The sequence below is a fragment of the Natator depressus genome, chromosome 1, assembly GCF_965152275.1.
Source record: "Natator depressus isolate rNatDep1 chromosome 1, rNatDep2.hap1, whole genome shotgun sequence".
Taxonomy (NCBI): domain Eukaryota; kingdom Metazoa; phylum Chordata; order Testudines; family Cheloniidae; genus Natator; species Natator depressus.
The window spans coordinates 199,272,158-199,294,333 of record NC_134234.1 but is presented as its reverse complement, the minus strand read 5'-3'; the positions used below and the strand labels follow the sequence as shown (position 1 = coordinate 199,294,333).

General features: G+C 47.9%; 1 protein-coding gene across 4 annotated transcripts in view; it reads left to right on the top strand.

The window, feature by feature from the left end:
- LSAMP (limbic system associated membrane protein) overlaps window positions 1-22,176 on the top strand; it is a 1,331,794-nt gene that overhangs the window by 1,153,718 nt on the left and 155,900 nt on the right. For all 4 annotated transcript variants that reach the window (XR_012642183.1, XM_074974247.1, XM_074974235.1 and 1 more), the window contains one exon: window positions 6,115-6,240. Coding sequence is in view for 3 of the 4 variants with exons in the window: in XM_074974247.1 (XP_074830348.1) it covers window positions 6,115-6,240 (126 nt within the window). In the remaining variant the exon portion in view is untranslated. The remainder of the gene's footprint in view (window positions 1-6,114; window positions 6,241-22,176) is intronic.

Here is a 22,176-nt window from a genome sequence, read left to right as displayed (position 1 = left end):
AGGATGAAGGCTTCGTGATGTCCTTCCAGGAATTCTGGCTGGCCTGGCGAGGGCAGCGGCGTGCCTTTCCCTCGGCGCGGCTATGGTGGGACCTGGGAAAGGTGCGCGCCCGGCTTTTCTGCCGCGACTACACCCGGAGCGCCAGCCGACGGAGAAATGCGGTGATAGAGCAGTTGGAACGGGAGGTTTTAGAGCTGGAGAGGCGTTTGGCCGCCAGCCCCAAAGGCCCGCTCCTCTGCGGAGCATGCCGGGAGAAGCGGGAGGAGCTCCTGGCCCTCGAGGACCATCGGGCCCGGGGTGCCTTTGTTCGATCCCGCATCCGCCTCCTTCGGGAAATGGATCGCGGCTCCCGCTTCTTCTATGCCCAGGAGAAAACGAGGGGAGCTAAGAAACACGTCACCTGCCTCCTTACAGAAGACGGCACCCCCCCCACGGAACCGGTGGAGATGTGCGGGAGGGCCCGAGCCTTCTATGCAAGTCTTTTCTCCCCAGATCCGACCGACCCTAGCGCTTGCAGAGTGCTTTGGGAGGAGCTCCCTACAGTCAGCGCGAGTGACCGAGACTGGCTAGAATTGCCTCTCACTCTGGCCGAGTTCTCGGAAGCCCTCTGTCGTATGCCCACTAATAAGTCTCCAGGCATGGACGGGCTGACCATGGAGTTCTACCGCGTGTTTTGGGACGTCCTCGGCCCAGACCTAGTCACCGTCTGGGCCGAGTCTCTGCAGAGCGGGGTCCTCCCTCTTTCGTGCAGGCGAGCTGTGCTCGCCTTATTGCTGAAGAAGGGGGACCTCCGCGATTTACGAAATTGGCGTCCCGTCTCGCTCCTCAGCACGGACTACAAAATCATAGCAAAAGCAATCTCGCTGCGGCTAGGGTCTGTGCTGGCGGACGTGATCCACCCAGACCAGACCTACATCGTCCCGGACCGCAGTATCTTTGATAACCTATTTATGGTTCGGGACCTTTTGGAACTCGGGCGTAGAGACGGTCTGTCGTTCGCCCTCCTGTCCCTAGATGAGGAGAAGGCGTTCGATAGGGTGGACCACGGGTACTTCCTGAGCACTCTGCAGGCGTTTGGCTTCTGACCCCAGTTTGTGGGTTTTCTCCAGGTGCTGTACACTTCCGCAGAGTGTCTGGTTAAGCTCAACTGGACCCTGACCGAACCGGTCAGCTTTGGGCGAGGAGTACGGCAGGGGTGCCCCCTCTCGGGCCAGCTGTACGCTCTGGCGATCGAGCCCTTCCTCTGCCTCCTCCGCAGGAGGTTGACGGGGTTGGTGCTGCGGGAACCGGAGCTGCAGCTGGTCTTGTTGGCGTACGCTGATGATGTGCTCCTCGTGATCGAGGACCCCGGCAACTTGGCGCTGGTGGAGGCTTGCCAGGCCATCTATTCGGCAGCCTCCTCCACCCGGGTCAACTGGGTCAAGAGCTCTGGCTTAGTGGTAGGAGACTGGCGGCAGGCGAGCTCCCTCCCACCCGTGCTTCAGACCATCCGGTGGAGCGTGGGTCCGCTGCTCTACCTCGGCGTTTACCTTTCTGCCACGCATCCCTCTCTGCTGGAAAACTGGGACAATTTAGAGGGCAGGGTGATAGAGCGGCTCCGGAAATGGACGGGACTACTCCGATGTCTCTTCCTCCAAGGGAGAGCACTGGTGCTTAATCAACTAGTCCTGTCCATGCTCTGGTACCGGCTCAACACCCTGGTCCCGGCCCCGGGTTTCTTGACCAACCTCCGGACATTGATTCTGGGGTTCTTTTGGTCAGCAACGCACTGGGCCCCTGTAGGGGTTCTTCATCTACCCCTGAAGGAAGGAGAACAGGGCCTGAAGCGTCTACACACTCAGGTCCATGTCTTCTGCCTCCAGGCCCTGCAGAGGCTCCTCTATAGTGCAGGTAGTTCAACGTGGAGCATACTGGCGCACGCCATCCTGCGCCGCGTCCAAGGGCTCCGATATGACCGGCAGTTCTTTTGTCTCTGTCCGGGAGGTCTTCCACGAGACCTCTTGGGGCTGCCGGTCTTCTACCAGGACCTCCTCCAGACTTGGAAACTGTTTTTAACGACCAGGTCCGTGGCGGCCACCGAGGGGCTAGATCTCCTCGCGGAGCCCCTGCTACACAACCCCCAGCTCCGTGTGCAGGTGGTGGAGTCCCGCTCGGTGCACCAGAATTTGATCCTGGCAGAAGTCACGAGAGTCAGAGATCTCCTGGGGTACAACCGGGGAGACTGGCTGGATCCCCTGACGCTTGCCCGGTGCATGGGGCTCTCCAGACCTCGCACCCCCGGCGCGTACTTCAGGAGGCGAAGGCCACTTTGCCGCCCGCTGCTCAAGTTTACCTCGACCGGGTCCTGCTCGAAGGCACGCCCCACCCACCCTCTACCCGAGGCCCGCCGGACCTTTTAATTGGACCCCTGCCCCGCAGACCCAGTCGACCCCCTCACCCCTTTACAGCGAGCCAGCTGCATGAACTGCAGCCGCTACGCTTCCAAACCGCGCCAAGGAAACATCTATACACGCTCGTGTTCCACACCCTTCACGCCCTCACCCTAGTGTCCCACCCTGACACAAAGTGGCGAGACCTTCTGCCACCTTTGGAGGGTGAGCAGCCCCGGTGGGCCAGCCTATATTCCACCTTGGTTCCGAGGCCCGTCGGGGACATCAGTTGGCAGCTCCTTCATGGAGCTGTGAGCACAGGCACGTACTTGGCGCGGTTCACCCCCGTCCCAGATACTTGTCCCTTTTGCAGTGTGAGGGAAACCCTGGCGCACGTATATTTGGAGTGCGCCAGGCTGCAGCCCCTGTTCCAGCTCCTCACAAATCTCCTATTACATTTTTGGTTGCATTTTTCCCCTCACCTTTTTATTTATGCACTCCCCATCCGTGGCCTCACAAAGTCACGGGATCTCCTAGTTAACCTCCTCCTGGCCCTGGCTAAAACGGCCATGTATAAAACCAGAGAGAGGAGGTTGGCCGATGGAGTTTCCTGTGACTGTGGGGCCATTTTTCGATCCTCGGTCCGTTCACGTATCCGGGCGGAGTTCCTCTGGGTGGCATCCACCGACTCCCTTGATGCTTTTGAGGAGCAGTGGGCGCTGTCCGAGGTTCTCTGCTCGGTGTCCCCGTCCGCGTCCTTTTGTCTGACCCTTTGATTGGGCGAGAGAGTAAGGGACCCCAGCCCCAGCCATTGCTGCTGCGGACACCACCACCTTAGAGGGGTCCTTTCACACGTGGGTGCACGTGCCCCCCCCCCTCGGATTGTCCACCCCACAGCCTGCCCCTCTTGTTGGGTGCTTTCAGAGGAGGGAATTGTTGGTGACACTCGGGGGTGGCGCCAGGTAACTCGAAGGGGTGGAAGACCACGAGAGTCGATGAAACCCCCCGCTCTGGGCCCAGGCAAGCTTGAACATTTCCCTCCCCTGAAGCTAATGAGAAAACAATTGTGATTGGTTGCTGTGTTACACATTGCATATGCTGCTGTTTTTACTTTGTAAGTGTGTTATGGAAATAAAAAAAATCACTGTCCTGTAGCCATCTGGCCTGACCCTGTCACAGTATGTACAGTTGGGATTATGTTTTCCGATGTGCATTACTTTGCATTTATCAACACTGGGCAACAAAATGGCAGATGAAATTCAGTCACTCAGCCAAGCTCTACTGGGAGTTGTACACGTAGCAGCCCTGTGCAGAAGGGAGTCCTTTGTGCTCTCTCTTCACTTTTCACCTTGACTCTGAAACACTGGCCATGAAGTTGGGGGCTAGAGAGCGAAGACAGTGGTAATTTTGGACAATCATGGATGTTAAGGACATTCCTAAGAATGTGGTGGAACAGGTGGGCAGCCTTTCTTCCTCCCAGTCAATTTGTGTGGGCATCTCTGCCTCCAAAGGGCCGTCAACCAACTTGGCCGGGGGAACGGAGCATCGGTCTGTTTACTCTGTGGTAAACAAAGCAGAAAAGGATCTTGTTTCATTCCCAGTACACATTCTAAAGCTGAGAATGAGAGGGGTGGGGAGAAGAACAGTCTTTTTACTGAGCTCCCCTGCATCCCGTGATCTTGAAGCATGGATGTGAGACATTAATGTGAGAAAGGAGACTTGAACAATCTGTACTGCCTCAGGGGAAGATGTAGTGGCCTAACCTTCAGGTACTTGGAGTCACAAGTTCAAATCCTAGTGAAGTCAGCTCAACCCTTAGAATTCCCACAATAGACCAAATGTTACCTCTGTGGAGGATTTTAAGGATCCTCAAAGGAAAGTCTTGTCCACTCTTCTGGATATTAAAGATCCCATGGTACTTTTTGTGAGACAAGGGCTTATTCCAGTGTCCTTAACCAACATTTCCTTTCTCCTTATCCCCACAGTGTTGTGCATTGCCCTGTGTTCTGGCTGCTGCCCTTCACTCCAGATTGGGTGAATATTCATTGTGAAGCCTATTGGGATATTTCTGGATGAAACATGCTACAGAAATATTATCACCAGCTGCAACACTCCACAACAGAGTTTGCTTTAGATAGTTGAGAACTGGAGGAGCTAGTTAGTTGTATTGGGTTAAAATCTGGCCACTTCGATCACAAATGAAACAAGTATGGCAAGCTGCAAGCTCAACCTATGGTGAGCAATTGTTTACATTGCCAACAAAACAGTGCCGTGTTCAGCAGGATACCTTTGTCTGTGCTCAGGAGATGTAATAATAGCTAATACATAGTCTTGGCCTGTGCCCAGTGTGAGTCAGGAAGTTTGCACAGTGCCTCTAGGCCTGGCTCTGCAGAAGCCAGCTAGATGGGCAATCAGAACTGTAGAAGGACTCAGCTGGGCTGTTTTGAATGTGGAAATGAGATTGAAGTACTGTGACAGTTGTGGCACCTACTTACACTTTAGTGCTTCCCCAGTTCAGTCACGCAAGTTGCTTGCAAGTTCTGTGAGTACCCAACCCTTACCAAACATAAAGCAACACCAGCATGATAATAGCCTGTGATCAGAATGCTAGACGCTTGCACTGCACTGCAACACAATGTGATTGCCATAGGCAGATATTTGGAGCAGTGATATCCCCGGTGGATCATTCTTATAGCTGAGTAGTCAGAAAGCAGCTAACAGGAGGGTGTATTATTAAACATTCCTCTCCCCAGCCATACTCCCTTGGTTTTTTGCTGGTTACTCTTCCAATTCTATATCCCCCTTCCATCCTCCCAGTGTGTAAAAGTTGTGCTCATTTGGCACACTTGCTGAATGCCACATCCACGCAAGCTATGCTGCTTTATGGCTTGCATCTGCTGTTTAACTCCCCAACAACACTATTTACATCACCACTGAATTTATCCCCTTGGCATTCAAGGAATTGTGTAAGGCAGTAGCCTTAGTCAATGCAAACTGCTTCTTAAGGGCATCCAGCCCAGCTGACTTCCCTCTGGCCTTGCCTATATCTCCATTCCACTTCCCCCTTTCTCTCCCTTGCTCCTTTCTCTCTGCCCAAGCCTCCCTACACAACCATTCCCTATATCCTTCCATGTCATTGCTTACCCCTGGACCTCTCTCTGGTGCTCCAAGTGACCAACCCTTCCTTCCTTCAAATCCTTTCTTTAAACACACCAACTCCAGGAAGCCCCCAAGTGATCACACACCTTCTGTAAGTGAGAAATGCTGGCATGCACGTAGCAAGCAAACATTAAAAGGCCCATGAGCCAGAGACTCTTCTTCATGAGCAATTTCCTGCCTTACAGTAACTCCCAAATAAATATCCGTAAACTGACTGAGCACAATTCTGCTTCAGCATCAGTGGAGGCCTCACCTCCAGTAAGCAACTGATGATTTTTTTGTCAGTACCTCAAGGTGGTCACTCAGGTCGGGCCTCTGCTGTCAGGTAGAAACATCCTCTGGATCATCTAGAGGATTCTGTGCCTGAATTGTTTTGCATCTCTATTTAGACTGCAAGCTTCTTGAGGCCAAGACTAGAACTTCCTCTGTGTTTTCGGCAGTGGTGGAGCTTAACAAATAGTAGTCATAGTCATAGTAGTAATTAGTTCTATCTGTGAGCAGGTTCAGTGGCTGACTCTGGGTGTGTCAAGCTCATGGGGCCTCAGAACTCTGGGTAACCTGCTCCATCATTCTTTTGTCTTCACAGTTCCACCAAAGATCTCCAATATCTCCTCGGATGTCACTGTGAATGAGGGCAGCAATGTGACCCTGGTGTGCATGGCAAATGGACGCCCCGAGCCTGTCATCACCTGGAGACACCTCACCCCGACAGGTAAGTCACACTGCATAGCTCTTATGCATACACTGTGCTGGTGACCAGAGGAGGTTTCAATAGTGAGTCTGGCAGCTACAAAGAGTGATAAGTCCATGTGATGAGCAATGCCAAGGAACACTTTAAATGTATGGGGGGGTATTTTGTTCATTAGGCTGTACAGGACATAATAGTTTGTCTCAGGGAACCTTTTAAATGGTGTCCATTAGGAGCTGTATATGCTTGACCCTCTGTTTGCATCTTAGCTGTTCTCTTCATGTAGCTGCTGTAATTTCTGGTACCAACAAGGCACACTGCAGGGGCAAAGGGACCACATCCACTAATTGCAGAGAGGGAGGGGGAGATCTTACCCATCTAATAAGAAGTCCAGTAGGACCCTTTGAAAACCACCAAATTGGCTTCCAATCCTTTTGCATCAAAGAGGAGGCATGTGGTGACATGAGTCGTCATATGCTACTTTCAGCTTTGTAGACAGCAGCTGTGCACCCCCTAAAGGATAAGATGGTGGAAAAGGAGGACCCAGTAAGGCACAGAGCAAGGAAGAAATCACCCAACTCTGCTCCATTATTAATTGCTCCTTTGCTATTGCAGCAATTGGCAGCCTTGGAGAGCAAACATTCCTGCCATTAGCCCCACTGACCCCCATGGGGAAGACAGCTAGGGAAGCAGGGAGTCTCCTGAGTATTCATCCCTTCAAGATTTATCAGGGGGAAGAGAACAGGACACATGTGCCTCTTCTTCGTTCCTCCCAATGCTTTTCTTTGAGGGGAGATGTTCTCCTCCCCTGCTCTCATTTATAGCTAGCTCCTGGTTCTATTCAAGTCAATGGGGAAAACTCCCATGGGAGCAGGCTCAGGCCTTGAATATGGGATTTACAACAAGGTATTGTTTGTTTACTGAGGAAGGCTCCAGGCTGCCAGAGCAGAAACTTTCTTCAAGTGCAAGAGACTGTGAAACTAATCATCATCCTAGTCAGCAACCAGAGAGGGAGAGAGTTAGGGAAGGAGGAGAAAGAGAGATGGAGAGAGAGAACTCGATGGAATTAGAGATGGGACTCAATCCGAATGCTGCATCCAGCACACCCCTTCTCCCCACTCCAAATTTGGGGGGAGTTTAGATTCTACTCCACGTTTCCTATCTTGCCCCCATGGGCCAAATCAAAATACTCCCACTCTGAACAGCTTTGGGACATCTGAAATCCAGACCTTTATTTTGTGGTTTTGGCCTATCTCTAGCAGAAATGGAAGGAGAGAGAGTAAAAACACTGCCAGGAAGAGACGGAGGTGGGAACAGAGACCGGGAGAGAGAGTGATTTCTTTGTTGTGTCATCAAGTGCCTGGTTCTTCTCTTCTGTTATTGTCAGTGTTGAGTGTGCATGTGCCACTCAGGTGTAGGAAAATGACCTATTTTTTTCTTTAATTAAGTTGTGTATTTACAATCCGCTTACTCCCCAGGGGCAGTTTTGCTATAAGATTCATTTCTTATTGATCTCCTTGCTGTATCAGAATTTCAGTCTTCACCTCTACTTCTTTCTCTTCATATTCAAGTGGGAGACATTTCCTTGTCATGCGCCGAGCATTTTTTAGCATTGTTTCAGTTAATACATGGATATTAGTTTCCATGAAGATTTAATACAAGAGTTCCAGATTTGAGAGATACCACCTATGTCAGTGTTCAGATCCTACAGTAATAGGCATTTTTGATAACTAGAGACTGTAGATCAAACTACGGCCCGTGGGCCCGTCCTGCCCAGCCCCTGAGCTCCCAGCCAGGGAGGCTAGTCTCTGGCCCCTCCCCCACAGCCTCAGTGCACCATGCCGCCAGTGCTCTGGGCTGCTGCTCCTGCTGGGCAGCGCAGGTGCTGCGGCTGCGAGCTCCTGCCTCTCTGAGCAGCATGGTAAGGGGGTGGCGGGGGAGTTAGATAAGGTGCAGAGGGTCCCATGGGGCAGGCAGGGGGCAGTTGGATAGGCAGGGGAGTCCCGGGGGGGGGCTGTCTGGGGGCAAGGTTGTGGATAGGGGTCGGGGCAGTCAGGGGACAGGGAGTAGGGGACGGTTGGATGGTGGATGGGGGTGTGATCCCGGGGGACAGTTAGGGACGGGGGTGTGGATAGGGATCAGGGGGTCCCAGAGGCAGTCAGGGGACAGGGAGCAGGGGGTGGTTGGATGGGGTGGAGGTTCTGGCAGGGCAGTCGGGGAACAGGGGGCATTGTATAGGCGTGGGAGTCCCAAGGGGCCTGTGGGGGTGTGGATACGGGTCGGGGCAGTAAGGGGACAGGGAGCAGGGGGGTTGGATGGGTCAGGGGTTCTGAGGAGGGACAGTCGGGGGGCGGGAAGTGAGAGGGGGCGGGGGCCAGGATATTTGAGAAGGCACAGCCTTCCCTACCCGGCCCTCCATACAGTTTCGCAACACCGATGTGCCCCTCAGGCCAAAAAGTTTGCCCACCCCTGCTGTAGATGGATGGTTGCTATATGCATGTGATGGATTGCAGAGCCATACAATAAATTGCACATGGCATGCCCCTTTATCTGCCTCACCCATACTTTGCCCACTGATTGATCCACATTGGGATTACTTCTAATATGCCAAGCCAATTTTGGGGCTTTCAAAGAGTGGCCATTAAAACAACACCAAGGCTAGCCAGGAAAAGGTCCCCTGCCCCGCCCCCCGCCTTTTTTTTTTTAAACAAATGTGGAATTGCATCATTCTGAGATGCAGGAGGAGCAGTCCATGTTGCCTGGACTCTCATCCAGGCCCTCATCACCTGTCTCAACTAGTGCAACTTCTTCCTCTGCAGCCTAGACCAATCACATCTTGCCCCACCTCTATCCATTCAGAGCACAACTGCAAAGATTGTTTTCCTGGCTCATTGCTTGTCATCTCACCTCTCTCTTGGTGTCCCTCTACTGGCTCCCACTTCTGAACCACTTTAAACACACTGTGTTTTGTCACCTTTGAGATCATTCATGATCTATCCCCCTCCTACTGGTTCTCTTATGTGCTCTCCAGATGTTGATCCATTCTCCCAAAGGTGCCAGTATTCATGGCCCATTTGTTAAATTTTACAGCGTGCAGCTTCATACTTTCTCCTATGCTGGCCCCTCTGCATGGAAGGAGCTACCTGTAAACCATCTGCAAAGCCACCTCCATTGCCTTCCTTCAGATCCCTCCTTTAAACCTTTCCTCTGCCATAATGCCTACAAACAACCTCAGCAATGATTGGTCTGCTGAAATCACTGTCTGTCACAATGACCAGTATTGTCTCATTGGGTGTGTGGGGCTTTGTGTGTGATCTCCTATTAATATCCATCTGTTGTCTCATGTCTTATAGTTACATTATAATTTCTTCAGGGCGGGGGTTCATCTTTAATTTGTATGTTTTGTACAGCACCTAGCACAATAGGGCCTGTTTTTGTATTGAGGAACCTAGGCTTCAATGCAAACATAATTTATCATTAATGTAATTAATTGACAATCCTAAATCTATTCTGGACCTATCCCACATAGAAACATGTGTCTTGTCCCACCAGAAAGGATCTGGGAATCTCCCATTTCCAAGAGTATAATGCATTTGGTCCTAAAATCACCATAATATTAAACATCAAAAAGCTATCTTAGATAACTTTAAGTGGTTTCCAAAATGGTTTAGGATACGTATGTTTCTGTTCCTCTGAGCCTTGTATAATTGGACCTATGAAAAAAACCATTGTGACGTTGCACTCCATAATGATTTATGGAAATACGCTTATGAGTGTGAATATAAGGTAACTGGAATATGCTTTATGGAAAAGGTCTCTTGTAAGGTGTCATTACAAAGCGTATAATCCTATCTGTATGAATGTATCATTCTTGTATTAGAAAATAGGAATATGAAGTATAACTCTGAGATCCTATTGTAATTATGCAAAGTATGGGCCATTAATGGTGGCTTAGGATCTTGATGGCTCCCATTGACTAGGACAATTGGTTGTGAATGGGTTTATTTACCTGCAAGCCTTCCTGTGTACTGACATGGGTAATGAAGAATGAGGTCTTACAGTGACACGTGACCATGTCACACACCCACCCCTTCTGCCTTGTGCTAAAGCTATAAAAGGGGGTGGAGCAGGATGAAGGGGGTCTCAGTCATGAGAAAGCCCCTGCTTTTCAGCTAAGATGGCTGCTGGAACTAACAAGGACTGTACCGGGGAAAGAATTGGGCCCAGACTTGGAAGGAGTATAGTCTGTGAAAGAAGCTTATTGGAACATCTGAGGGTGAGATTTACCTGTCAACAGTTTCTTAATGTATTAGGCTTAGACTTACGTGTTTTTGTTTTATTGTGCTTGGTAACTTACTTTGTTCTGTCCATTATTACTTGAAACCACTTAAATCCTATTTGTTTATACTTAATAAAATCACTTTTGTTTATTATTGAACCCAGAGTAAGTGATTAATACCTGGGGGAGCAAACAGCTGCGCATATCTCTCTATCAGTGTTATAAAGGGCGGACAATTTATGAGTTTACCCTGTATACGCTTTATACAGAGTAAAACGGATTTATTTGGGGTTTGGATCCCATTGGGATCTGGGTGCTGGAGACAGGTGACCTGCTGAGCAGTTTTTGGTTAAAGTCTGCAGCTTTGGGGGCATGGACCAGACCTGGGTCTGTGTTGCAGCGGGCTAGCATGTCTGGCTCAACAAGGAAGGGTTCTGGAGTCCCAACCTGGCAGGGAAAACAAGCTCAGAGGTAAATTCAGCATGTTGGGTGACAGTCCCAAGGGGGTCTCTGTGTGACTGAATCACATCACAACTGTTATCAACCCTGGATGGCCATCCCAGGTTTCTTTCTATAACCAAGACTGTGAGGTAGGTCAGGGGCCTGGCAAGAAACCTGGCATGGCTTTGGGTGCTAGGTGGGAGATGCGGGGCGGGGCCCTGCTGGGCTTGCAGGAGTGTGGGATACTGAGGCTGATGTAGGGGTTTGATGCAGTGATGGTGGCTGAATGGTGGCCTTGCTGCTGGCTTCTGAAGGTTCTGAGCTGAGCTTCTGGGTGGGTGGTTAGTAGAGTGGGGGAGTCTCCCTTCTTCCCTCCTCCCCATCCACACAGTGTTCAATTCTGAGGTGGTAGAAGGGCTGCTTCCAGGCCAGTTCCACAGCACTTTAGAATGATGCTGTTCCTCCCCTGCAGGAGTGCACTATGCAGAAACTGAGACCTAGATACAGCCTCTGGACAGACCAGGGGTGAAGCCCAGGCAGTAGGGGGCAAGAGAACCAGTTGCTGCTTTCTTCCTTGCCTGGGTTCCCCCAGGGTCCTATCGATGGTGCGGGGATTGCTGCTTTCTCAGATGGTTGGAGGTGACCCACTGGTTAAAAAGTCCTGATCTATTTTTCACATGTTCGTGGCTGGGTCACCAGGCTGCCTGATGCATATCAGTATGCAGGCCTCCTGGTGACAGAAATGTTAGTATTAGCACATACAGAAATCTCAAAAAAAAAATAATCTAAATTAGTTTTCCTAGGAACCAAAGTGTCATAATTTTAGCATATTGTATCTCACAACATGCCAGACCTAGAAATTGGTTTTGGAAAATCACTGGAAAGGCAGCTCTGCATGGGGTAATGCTACTGTTTCTAGCAATGGCAAGTCGATCCTTAATACTGTCCCTGGGTATAACCCACTCAGACCAGTGGAGGTTTCATTCTCTCCTTTCACTTTATCCACATTTCTCTGGAGGGTTCTCTTTTATTTTTTCTTTCTAAACAGGGGCTATTTGAGGCCCACAGGCTTGGAATGTTAGACGCAGTTCTAGCGGAGAAGATAGATTAGTGGGCCAATTGAAATGAGCGCTGTAGAATATGGCTGGATGGTGTAACACATGATTGCAGAGCAAAAGGAATTCATTCCCTGGTCATCACGCCTACATATGAGGGCTAATGGACAGATAGAGAGATTTAAAAAAATCTCAGGGAACAGAATTACCTTTTGTTTTGTACACTAACCGAAAGGTGTGGCTGGCTTATTTCTCTCTGCTTTCTTTCATTCAGTTTATCCACTGCACACTTTTTGGCTAATCACCTGAGTTAGTACTGGAAGAATGGAATTATTTCTTGCCAGCTGGAAAGTGGAAGAGAAGAATTCAAGTGATAGGAAAAGATGGACCACTGCTCATGCAGTGGAATACAGGGACGCTTCTCATGATGCTTGGATTCCATGGGGATGGACTCTCTAGAACTACCATGCACAGAAAGATAGATGGGTGCATGCGGGAAGTAAAATTCTTGATTAAAAAAAACATTTTATTCTTTGCCTTCGCTCCCCCTCCCATCCTTGGTGTGGAGAAAAATCAGACATTTTTCTCACATCAGCTGCAAGTTTCCAAGCCCAGAAGCTGCCTGTAGGAAGCTCCTTTTCCTCCCCCATGAGATTGCTAAATTGTGACTTACTGTTGCCTGTATCATTTGAAGCAAGGGAAAAAGAATCCTTTAATAATTCAGATGGCAAATATCAATGCAAATCAGCTTTAATTCTTGGTGGTACTCTGGTAATGAAAACTGAAATGTCATTCCTTGGGATGTCATCAGCTCCCAATTCATTCTTCATTGCTGTCAGGGTGGCACAGAGATGGATTTTGAATGAGTAGTTTGTGACCCAGGGACCTCTGAATGCCAACTGGCAGAAAGCACTTGGGGGATGTCTAGGGTTTTACAGGGATCCCCTGGGTCAGGTATGCACACAGTAGTTCACCCAAGGGTGGCATGTAAAGTTTATACTAAGAGCCAGTAGCCTTCTGGTCAACATAATCGTGAAACGTATGTGAGGATAATATTTGAGATGTTATGCATCTATACTAGAAATTATGTTTCTAAAGCCTTGAAATAAAGGCAGGTCACCAAGAGGTGACATGCTTCAAACAGGTTTCTTTTAGGTAGGGAGTAATAAACACTTATCTCCCTATCTGGCCATTTCGGTATGGCATATTGTATACTCCAGAGTGTATCCCTACTTGCATACTGAGCCACAGGCTAACCAAGAGACTGCAAAATCTACAAGAAAGGAGTATATAGGAAAAAACAAACAGGAGGAATCCTGTTTGAATAAAGACAGTGGATTGTTGGGATATATCTGGGAGTGCAGAGGTATCCGCTGGATCTTTCACTGAGGAGGCAAGCTGGCAGTGTGATTTGTCTCATGAGTGGAAAATCACAGCCAAGCCTGGCTGGAAAATGCTGAAAGGACTTTGGGTGAGCGTTGCTGTATAAGACATGAAGGTATCTAGTAAAGTAAGTCTAGGTTCTAGACTGCATGTTTTATGAATATATTTTATATGTAACTATTTGTTAACAATACTACTACTTGCTGTCACTCAAATCTCTGTACTTTGTTAAATAAATGTATACTTGTTTTCACTATAAACATATCTAAGTGCTGAGAGACAAAGTGAGTGAAGTAATATATTTTATTGGACCAACTTCTGTTGATGAGAGAGACAAGCTTTTGAGTTGGAGGTCTGGGAAAGGTACTCAGTGTCACAGCTAAATGCAAGGTGGAACAGATTGTTTAGCACATATTCTAAGGCACCATTCAAAGTAGAGTGGCCTGTTAACACCTCTACAGTCCTAGGACAAAAAGAGTGGGATAGTGGGTAACAGATTGTTGTGATAAGCCATATATCCAGTGTCTCTGTTCATTCCATGAATTTTAGTGTCTAGCAGAGTAATGAATTTAGGCTCCCAGGCTTGTCTTTTTAAGGTGTTGTGTAGGTTTCCTTTGAGAATGAGGACTGAGGGGTCAGCTATAGAGCGATCACTTTGAACAGTGTTCACCCACAGGTGATTGGGTGTTTTTTGTCTTTTTATCATTTTACCGTGAAAGTTCATTTGAGAGCATGGTGATTAGCTGGTTTCAGCCACCTAGTAGTTGTTGGGGCATTTAGTGCACTGGATGAAGTAGACGTGTAGCATCCATAGATCCTGAAAGCTGTGTTGTGGGAAGTGTCTAAGTGGTGTGAGTTAAACAGAGTAGTGATTTGAGGTGAAACTGGTAAGATGGGTGGTTCTGGTTCTTTGGAATCAGTGTATCTGTGGAACAGTTTCTAGGTGCTCCAGGAAGACCCTCAGAGACCTTGGAGGTTGGAGTGTGTCTATTGCTCACCTGTAGAGAGACAGAAGGGTCTGCAAGGCCTAGAGGGGAGTGTTTGTGTTGGCCGTGGCCAGTGGAGTTGAGGAGCTGATCTAGGTCAGGCACAGACAAGGTCTTCTCGTGCTAACGGCATGTGCTAGCGTGGGGCCTCAGAATCCTGGGTACCTCAGAAAGTGTCACATAGATGGAGAGAAAGTAACCCCAGTTCCCCAGCAGAACCATTTTCCTTTTTATTCTTCAGGCTAGTGGATTGTAAAGCCAAAACATCCTTGCTATCCAGTTATGGAAAGTCTAATAGTCATTGTCTATCAGTTGGAACTAATGGAGTTATTCCTTTAGCTTGGATGGCAAAGCTTTCACCTGGGAATTTTTGGGACCTAAGTTCTAATTCCATTACCACGTTCCTCTTCCCTACCATTTTATTGATATCTCTCTTGCCTGGAGGTGTTAAGCCTGCTCTACAGTAGATCACCTGGTATCTTGGCTTGTGAAGTTAACCCATGGTAATATGATGGGAACCACCTGAATTGGACTTGGCAGGAAATTGTGCTTCATTTACCTAGAGTGGGGATAAGTATCTATGACTAGCTATGTAGAGTGGATACATTTATCAATTGTCACTGCAGGAAATCTTTCACTGGGGATATCCTGGCTCTCTCATCTCCACAAGATGCAAAGTCCCAGCTGCTCTTCCCTGTGACACAGTTTGGGGAGATTAATGTGGGTTATGTTGCATGTTGTCATGCCCTTGACATTTTTTTTTAAAGTACGCCTCTTTTCTCATGAGATGCAAACCCATCTAACACCTGTTATCTTGCCACTACCCAGGCATGGCCAGTAATGCCAAGGCCTTCCTTGTACCATCTGACACACTGCCATTCAGATGTGGTAAGAAGAGGCTATAAGGCCTCTATCAGACAGCACACCCAGCCTTGGTCAGTGACGCTAGATTACAGTCTATCCTCTCTGAAGCAGCTCCACTCAGATCATGCCCTGTGACCTGTGATCCAACCTCTCTGTGCATGGTCAAGAAAAGAACCCAGTAACTTAGTTACTGGCAGAATGCAAGTGGCACCTTTGTTTGAGAACACACTGATTGTACTGTGTATTTTTCTGTACTTGGGTTTGTTCAAGCTAATGAATCGCTCCTTCCTCCCTCTCCCTACCCATTCCACTCCACCTGCTGAGCTGTTTAATGCCACCCTGATCCCCAGTCTCAGGGACTTTAAAAACTGAACATGAAAAAGCTTTCTTATTACTATCTAGAGATATGCAATCTAAATTCTCCCTCCGTCTTATTCAAAGGTATATTAGATGCTTGGTTGATTTAAGAACATTTTCTTGGTGATTTTGAGGACAGTAAAGCGTTGTTTGCACTAGAAATATTTACCATTTTAATAAGTGATTTTATCCCTAGAAAGTAGGCCTAAGAATCACTTCAGTCTGAATCTGTTTAATGTCAGTATGGAGGCAGGCTAGCTGAAATGGTTCAACTAGTCCTTCCACTGCTATCCCACAATGCATCAGTTGCCTTCTGAAGTCTCCGAGAGTGTGCTGTTTCTTGGTGCTGCGGCTGGAACTGTGGTAGAGGTACCTATAGGGCACTGCAACTTCATATGGTTTTAAACAGCACTGGCATGGCAATGGGGCAAATCTGCATCGATCCTTAAACCCGTTCAGCATGAAAGACTTCTGTCAAACCAGTTCCATTGCAAACAGCTCAATTCTGCAGGTATGTCTACACTACAGAGCCTATGATGACATAGCTATGTCTCCGAGCTATGCCGGCATAGCTGCCTAGGCAGAATGCAGCCAACACCAACAGAAGAGGTTTTCCTGTCAGTGTAGGAATGCCACCTCCTCAAATGCCGGTAACTATGTCAATACAAGCCCTCTTCTGTCAGCATAGCCGTATCTATGTGGGGGTTTTTGTTGGCATAGCTATGTCCATCAGGGGCATGGGGTTTTTTCACACCTCTTACTAATGTAGCTATGCCTATGTACCTTTTAAGTGTAGACCAAGCCTAAAATGTAGTCAGAGTGTATGATCTCCTGCCTAGTTCTGCATTAAATCTCCAAGTATCTTCATTCTCTGTCCACCCTTCATGACCACTATGTAGATTGGTGATACGACTCTGAAAAGAACACCACAACTCCTCTCAGATCTCTCTGACCACCAGGCTGTATCTAAAATTAGGCAGTATGGCTCAAAACAGGAGCTAGGATACTCTGGTGATGAGTGTGGTATAAGAAGCTGAATAGAACAGAATAGAAGCAACATTTTTGCAAAATCCCATTCCATTTAGTGGTAGAAACAAAGAGGAATGAGAAGGCCTATTAAACATACTGGACTGATTCTCTCCACATAGGGAACGAGCAAATCTCATTGAATCTTAAAGCAGTCACACTCATGTTTTGAGAGGGTAGGAAGTAGCTCTATGTCCCAGCACTATATGTAATAGCGAAGGAGTATTATATAATACTCTTCCTTTAACATGTAAGTAGACTGTGGAAGTCACTGCCACAAGAAATCACTCAAGCCAAGAACTTATCAGGATTCAGAAAGGGATTGGACACTTCTATGGATAATAAGACTATCCAGAGTTATAATTTATGATAAAAGTATTGGAAGGGATATTAAGCTTCATGCTTCAGTGCTTAACTGTTGGAGATCAGGATAATTCCTAATGTGGAAGGCATAGTATCCAACATCCCAGCTGTTCCGGATATGTGAAGTGTGTACAGGTCCCTTTTCAGCACAACTCCCAGTAGCAAGGAACCAGGAAGTTCTGGGAAGGAGCAAAATTGAAGGTGGCTGCCTGGCCCATGTAGGGGTCTCTCAAGCACTTGTCTAGCATTTTCCCCCATTGTTGTTCTTTATATCTAAAGACCCATCAACATGCTTGGTGCTGCACAGGACACCCAAAGGAAAAACCAGGGCCTGCCACAAGAAGATAACCAGCAAACCCCTAGCATGGACCATCAAAAGCCATAAATACTAGGTGATGGTGAGTGAAAAGAGGATTTTCTGGTTATCTAAATCCATTTGGATTTAGTCTCTGTCTCTGCTGCATTCTCAAACCCCCAGGAGCAAAATCTTGAGGAGGAAAAGTATTGTACATACATCTGGGGTTTTGTTTCTTGTTGTTGCTGCACCAGCTCCTCCAGTTCTCCACTCCACCTCCCTTCCTTGCCTTTGCACAAACAGGGAGTGTAGAACTTAAACGTATTGGACTGACCCCCGATTTTTAGGAGGCTTGGGGGAAGACTAATCATTTTAACCCTCTTTTTATTTTTTCTACTTTCCCCTCCACTAGAATTTTTGCCAGGATTATGGCCTCTTCTTCACAGAGATTTCCCCAACACCCCACCTCCCCACCCCCCCAGGCCTTCTGCAGTCACTATTGGTTTGTTTTTAAGAGTCTTGTGAATTTTTTTCGGCCTGTCTTCATTTTTCCCAACAGTGTAAAAATGGACACCAGCTCACAGAGAGGCTGGGATGCAAGCCAAAGTCTGAAATGTTCCAAGGCTTCTCAGAAGCCATCAAAAGCTGTCAGCCTCTTTATTCTCTTCCTGGTATCCCAACCTCTACCCCCTTTTTTTACTTATAAGAATTCTCTCCTTTTCCTGCATGGCCTGGGAGCAGGAAAATATCATCACCCTTTCTCCTCTGTGTTAAACTAGATCCTGAAACCTTGCTCTCTCCACACACACAGAAGAGGACTTTGATTTCTTCCATCCATGCCCAGACACACACGTGCTGCTCACAGATCACTCGTGTTGTAACCATGCCCCATCCGGTCCCACTGCCTGGACTACTGATCCAGCGCAAACACTGCTGATGCATGACATATTTATCATCTTAGCAGCTTTGATTTCTCTCTTCTGCCTCAATGGCAGAGAGGGAATGGGGCTTTCTTGGCGGTGCAAGTCTTCCGGCTGTTAGGGTAACACAGGAAATAGGCCACATTCTTCTCTGCTTCAACTCTATCCTGGGGAGTGTGTTACAGCCAGGGTAAGTTTGCCCATCAATTTCTGGTTAATCATTTGCCATTCAATAGCTCCGATGAGTTTGCTTGCCTTTGCTGGGGAGCTGTGGTGTCTTTACTTAGTGGTCTGTCCATTCTCTGCTAACCTGTGTGAGGGTCCTTTTGTGTGAGATTTAAAAATTAAGCTGCTCTGCACATATTTGAAAAGGACCATGGGATATTTAATAGGAGTAGTGTTTCCCCTTGGTTCTCTGGTCTTAATGTCCCACCTTTAGCACGGTTGTGCAGTCTGCTGCCCTCCACCCCCAGAGGCGGCTGCAGTCCAGTGGTAATGTGTAAAGCAGTTTGGGATGAAAAGGCTATAGAACTCTAGGCTGATATTGAACATCACTTGAGCTTTTTCTATTCACTAGTTTATGAAGATCCCAGAACAACCAAGCAGAGGGTGAGAGAGAGAGAGATCAAAATCTTTCATAATCCTCAACGACAGGGAAAGGAAATACCACACGACAGCTTAGTGGGATCCCAGCGACAGCTTAATGCACCGCACCTGACCACATTCTCCTCCGTTCCCACCCTCACACACCCATTGGCATCAGTGGATTTGAACTGGGATAACTAAGAGGACAATTGCCTGTCACCATGCCTCACATTGCCTCACTCTGTTTGGTAAGCTAGAGAGGCCTGTCTGGTTTTCATCTGCTTGCCCCTGTGCAGGCTCCTGCACACCAAATGGGACTCCTCCCCAGACAACTGTTGGCGGCGATCCCCTTGTGGATCTCACCCCCGGGGGTTGAGAACTGCTGAGTTACAGAGAGTGATCAGTTCATCTATAGTGAGTTGCCTGTGGATGATATAACCAGTGAGAATACACTGGCTAGGTGAATGTAATTTGTCTCCCTGCAGTGACCAGCCTCGGCAACTATAACAGCCTGCTATGTACTCACAGTAAAAGGAGCTACTCCTTTAACTCTGTGGGAGTGATCGTGTTTTTAGGTCCTGAGTTCAGTCTTCTCAGTACCTGGATGTTACAATCCCCACTGGTGATGGCATGTTTATGGCCTGGGCTCATTATTCAGGTTTTAAAACACCCTTGTTCTTGCGACTCCTGAGATGCAAAGAGGTGATGGGTGCATTAAGGAGAGAGAATTCATGACCCTCCATGTTTAATATTTCCAGCGTAAGCACGTTTCAGAATTCTCCCTTAAAAAGAAAATGGAAAGGTTGCATTTTTTCTATAGCTAATATATACATTCTTTTCCTTGCAGCGAGTAGGCTGCTCCCTCTCTCATCGCAGAAGGGAGGGGAAAGTGAGCCTCAATAATAAGAAGGAAAAGTCAGGAGTTTCTCCAGGCACTTTCTAAAAGGAAGATTTCCCCTCTCCCCCATTTTGCTGCTTAGGGCCTGATCACTTCTCTCTCTCTCTCTGCACTGAAGCAGGAGCTGGTTCTTTCCACAGCTTCCTCCTACATTGGGCCCAGTGAAGGCTGATGACAGCTCTGTCCTGGACTGTGTGCTGCAGCAAACACTCTCTTGAAGCTGCAGTGTTAGTTTCATACACAGCCCTAAAACCTCACTGCCTTACATTTCTCACATGCAATAAGATGGACTCTCTCTCGCTTCTCTTCCCCCGTGTTTCCTCCTTCCTTCCTGCCTTGCACCAACCCAATATGGCAATATGCCTGCTGGCTCCAGTAATAGCTGGAAAATATGCTGGCAGGAGACTACGTTTGTCAAACACATACCGGCTTCAGAAATAATTGAGCTGGACTCAGTAGTCTCTACGGGGCAAGGAAGAAGGCTGGATGGATTTATGCTCTTGTATTGCAGGGAGGAATCATAGAATCATAGAATATCAGGGTTGGAAGAGACCTCAGGAGGTCATTTAGTTCAACCCCCTGCTCAAAGCAGGACCAATCCCCAATTAAATCATCCCAGCCAGGGCTTTGTCAAGCCTGACCTTAAAAACTTCTAAGGAAGGAGATTCTACCACCTCCCTAGGTAACGCATTCCAGTGTTTCAGAATCAAAATCAGAATGTTTTCTATCACCCACAAGCTCCCCATCCTATGTGTTTCCCCCATCCCCTTCCCAACCGGGCCTCTATGTAATGTATGGTGTGGCAGTATCCACATATCATGATAACTGTAGTCTGGCATGCTATAACATTGAGGCCTAACACTTATTCAGTACGTTCATTCATCCAGGAAATGTGATCCCTATGGTAGGACATCAGGAGACCTGGGTTTTATGTCTGTTTCTGCGACTGACTCTCTGTGTGACCCTTGAGCAAGTGCAGTCCCCTGCCTCAGTTTCCCTCTCTGTAAAATAGTGATGATGCTGCAGACCCACCGTTAGAAAAGGCTCTGAAGTTTATGGATGAAAAGACATACAAGCATGCTAATCAGTAATACATAATGCTCTCTACCTTTACATCACTGTGCAAGCAGGAACTGATTGAAGTATGAGCTGGTGACGAACACTTTGTTGCTCTGTGATCACAGGAGGCTGGTAAGTTGGCACGCAGCTGTCACCGGGGGGATGGTGTGTGGGTGGGCATGCAATGGGAAAGGAAATGCGGGAAGCAGAACTTGAAAGATGCTCTTCTAAAAGGCGGACAGGCACAGAGTAAAAAAGATGAGCTGTAAGGGCTGGAAAACCTGAGGCTGCTCAGGATGATGACTTGTAGAGACTTCAGCTGCCAGTCAGCCTCCCACAACAAGGAGCTTTTCTCCAAGCTCCAAACACAGGCCTGGTGGAAATGGGTGTAGACCTGTGTTTGGACCCCATGTACAGTAGGGCTGAATTTGGCACAGGGTTGCTGTCTGTCCCCTCATAGCCCCCCCCCCCCCCCGGCCCCCGCAAGGGGTTTGGTTTGAATCTTCAATCTTAACTCATGGAACAACCTTCCCCTTCCTGTCTGGTGAGAGTGAACAGCCTGGGGCTTGGAAATCTGTTTCTTTAAATGCTGCATCTTTAAAATGTGTTTTTTTTTCTCTTTTGTTTTCCCTCCAGCACCAGGAAAATATAAAGGGGAAAATAGCACTGTGGTGTTCTCTGTATTATTTCATTCACTGAGTGGAACACATCACTCCCTCTGAACTCCCAGTCAGTGCCCCCCTCAACTTCACTGCATCACGGGAGCAAACTGTGCAGCAGCAGGAATTGTGGGGAGCTTATTCAGTATGTTCATTCACCCAGGAAGTGTGATCCATATGGTAGGGCATCGGGAGACTCACTGCAGATCAGCTGTGAGGAGCAGGGACCACTGACTGGTGTGGCCTTTGTGCTTCACCCCAGGTTGGGGCATGAGATACTAAATTTAGATTGACTCTTTGGGCCCATGTATTCAAAGGCGTTAACATGACCCTGAAGCTGCCCAATATTAAACAGTGTTAAACAAGGTTTGGGGTTTGATATCCGGAGACCTTAGCCTGCTTATTACCATGGCAAACACGTCATTAAACATTTCTTAAACCTTTTATCACAGAAAAGGACAAAGCAGCTAAAGCATTTGAAGAATAATGCAAGGCTTTCATTGTAACAGTGTCTCTTGTTTCCTTTCCCTTTAGCTGTAGAGAGCCTTTAGAAGAAAACCCCCTCATGTTTGGCAATCTTCTAGATGGTATTAAAGGTGGTGGTAGCTGTCCTTTTTGGGGGAAAGAAAAGAGGCTAGTTGAGATGGGCTGCAGGAGTTATTGTTCAAGTCTGACCCCATTCCCCAACAGACAGGACAAACACACCCGTGAAAGGAGAGAAAACGGGACCGATTAGAAAATGCAGCTTCTCTCTGGTGTTGACTCTCACTTGAAACCTCACTGCAGGTAA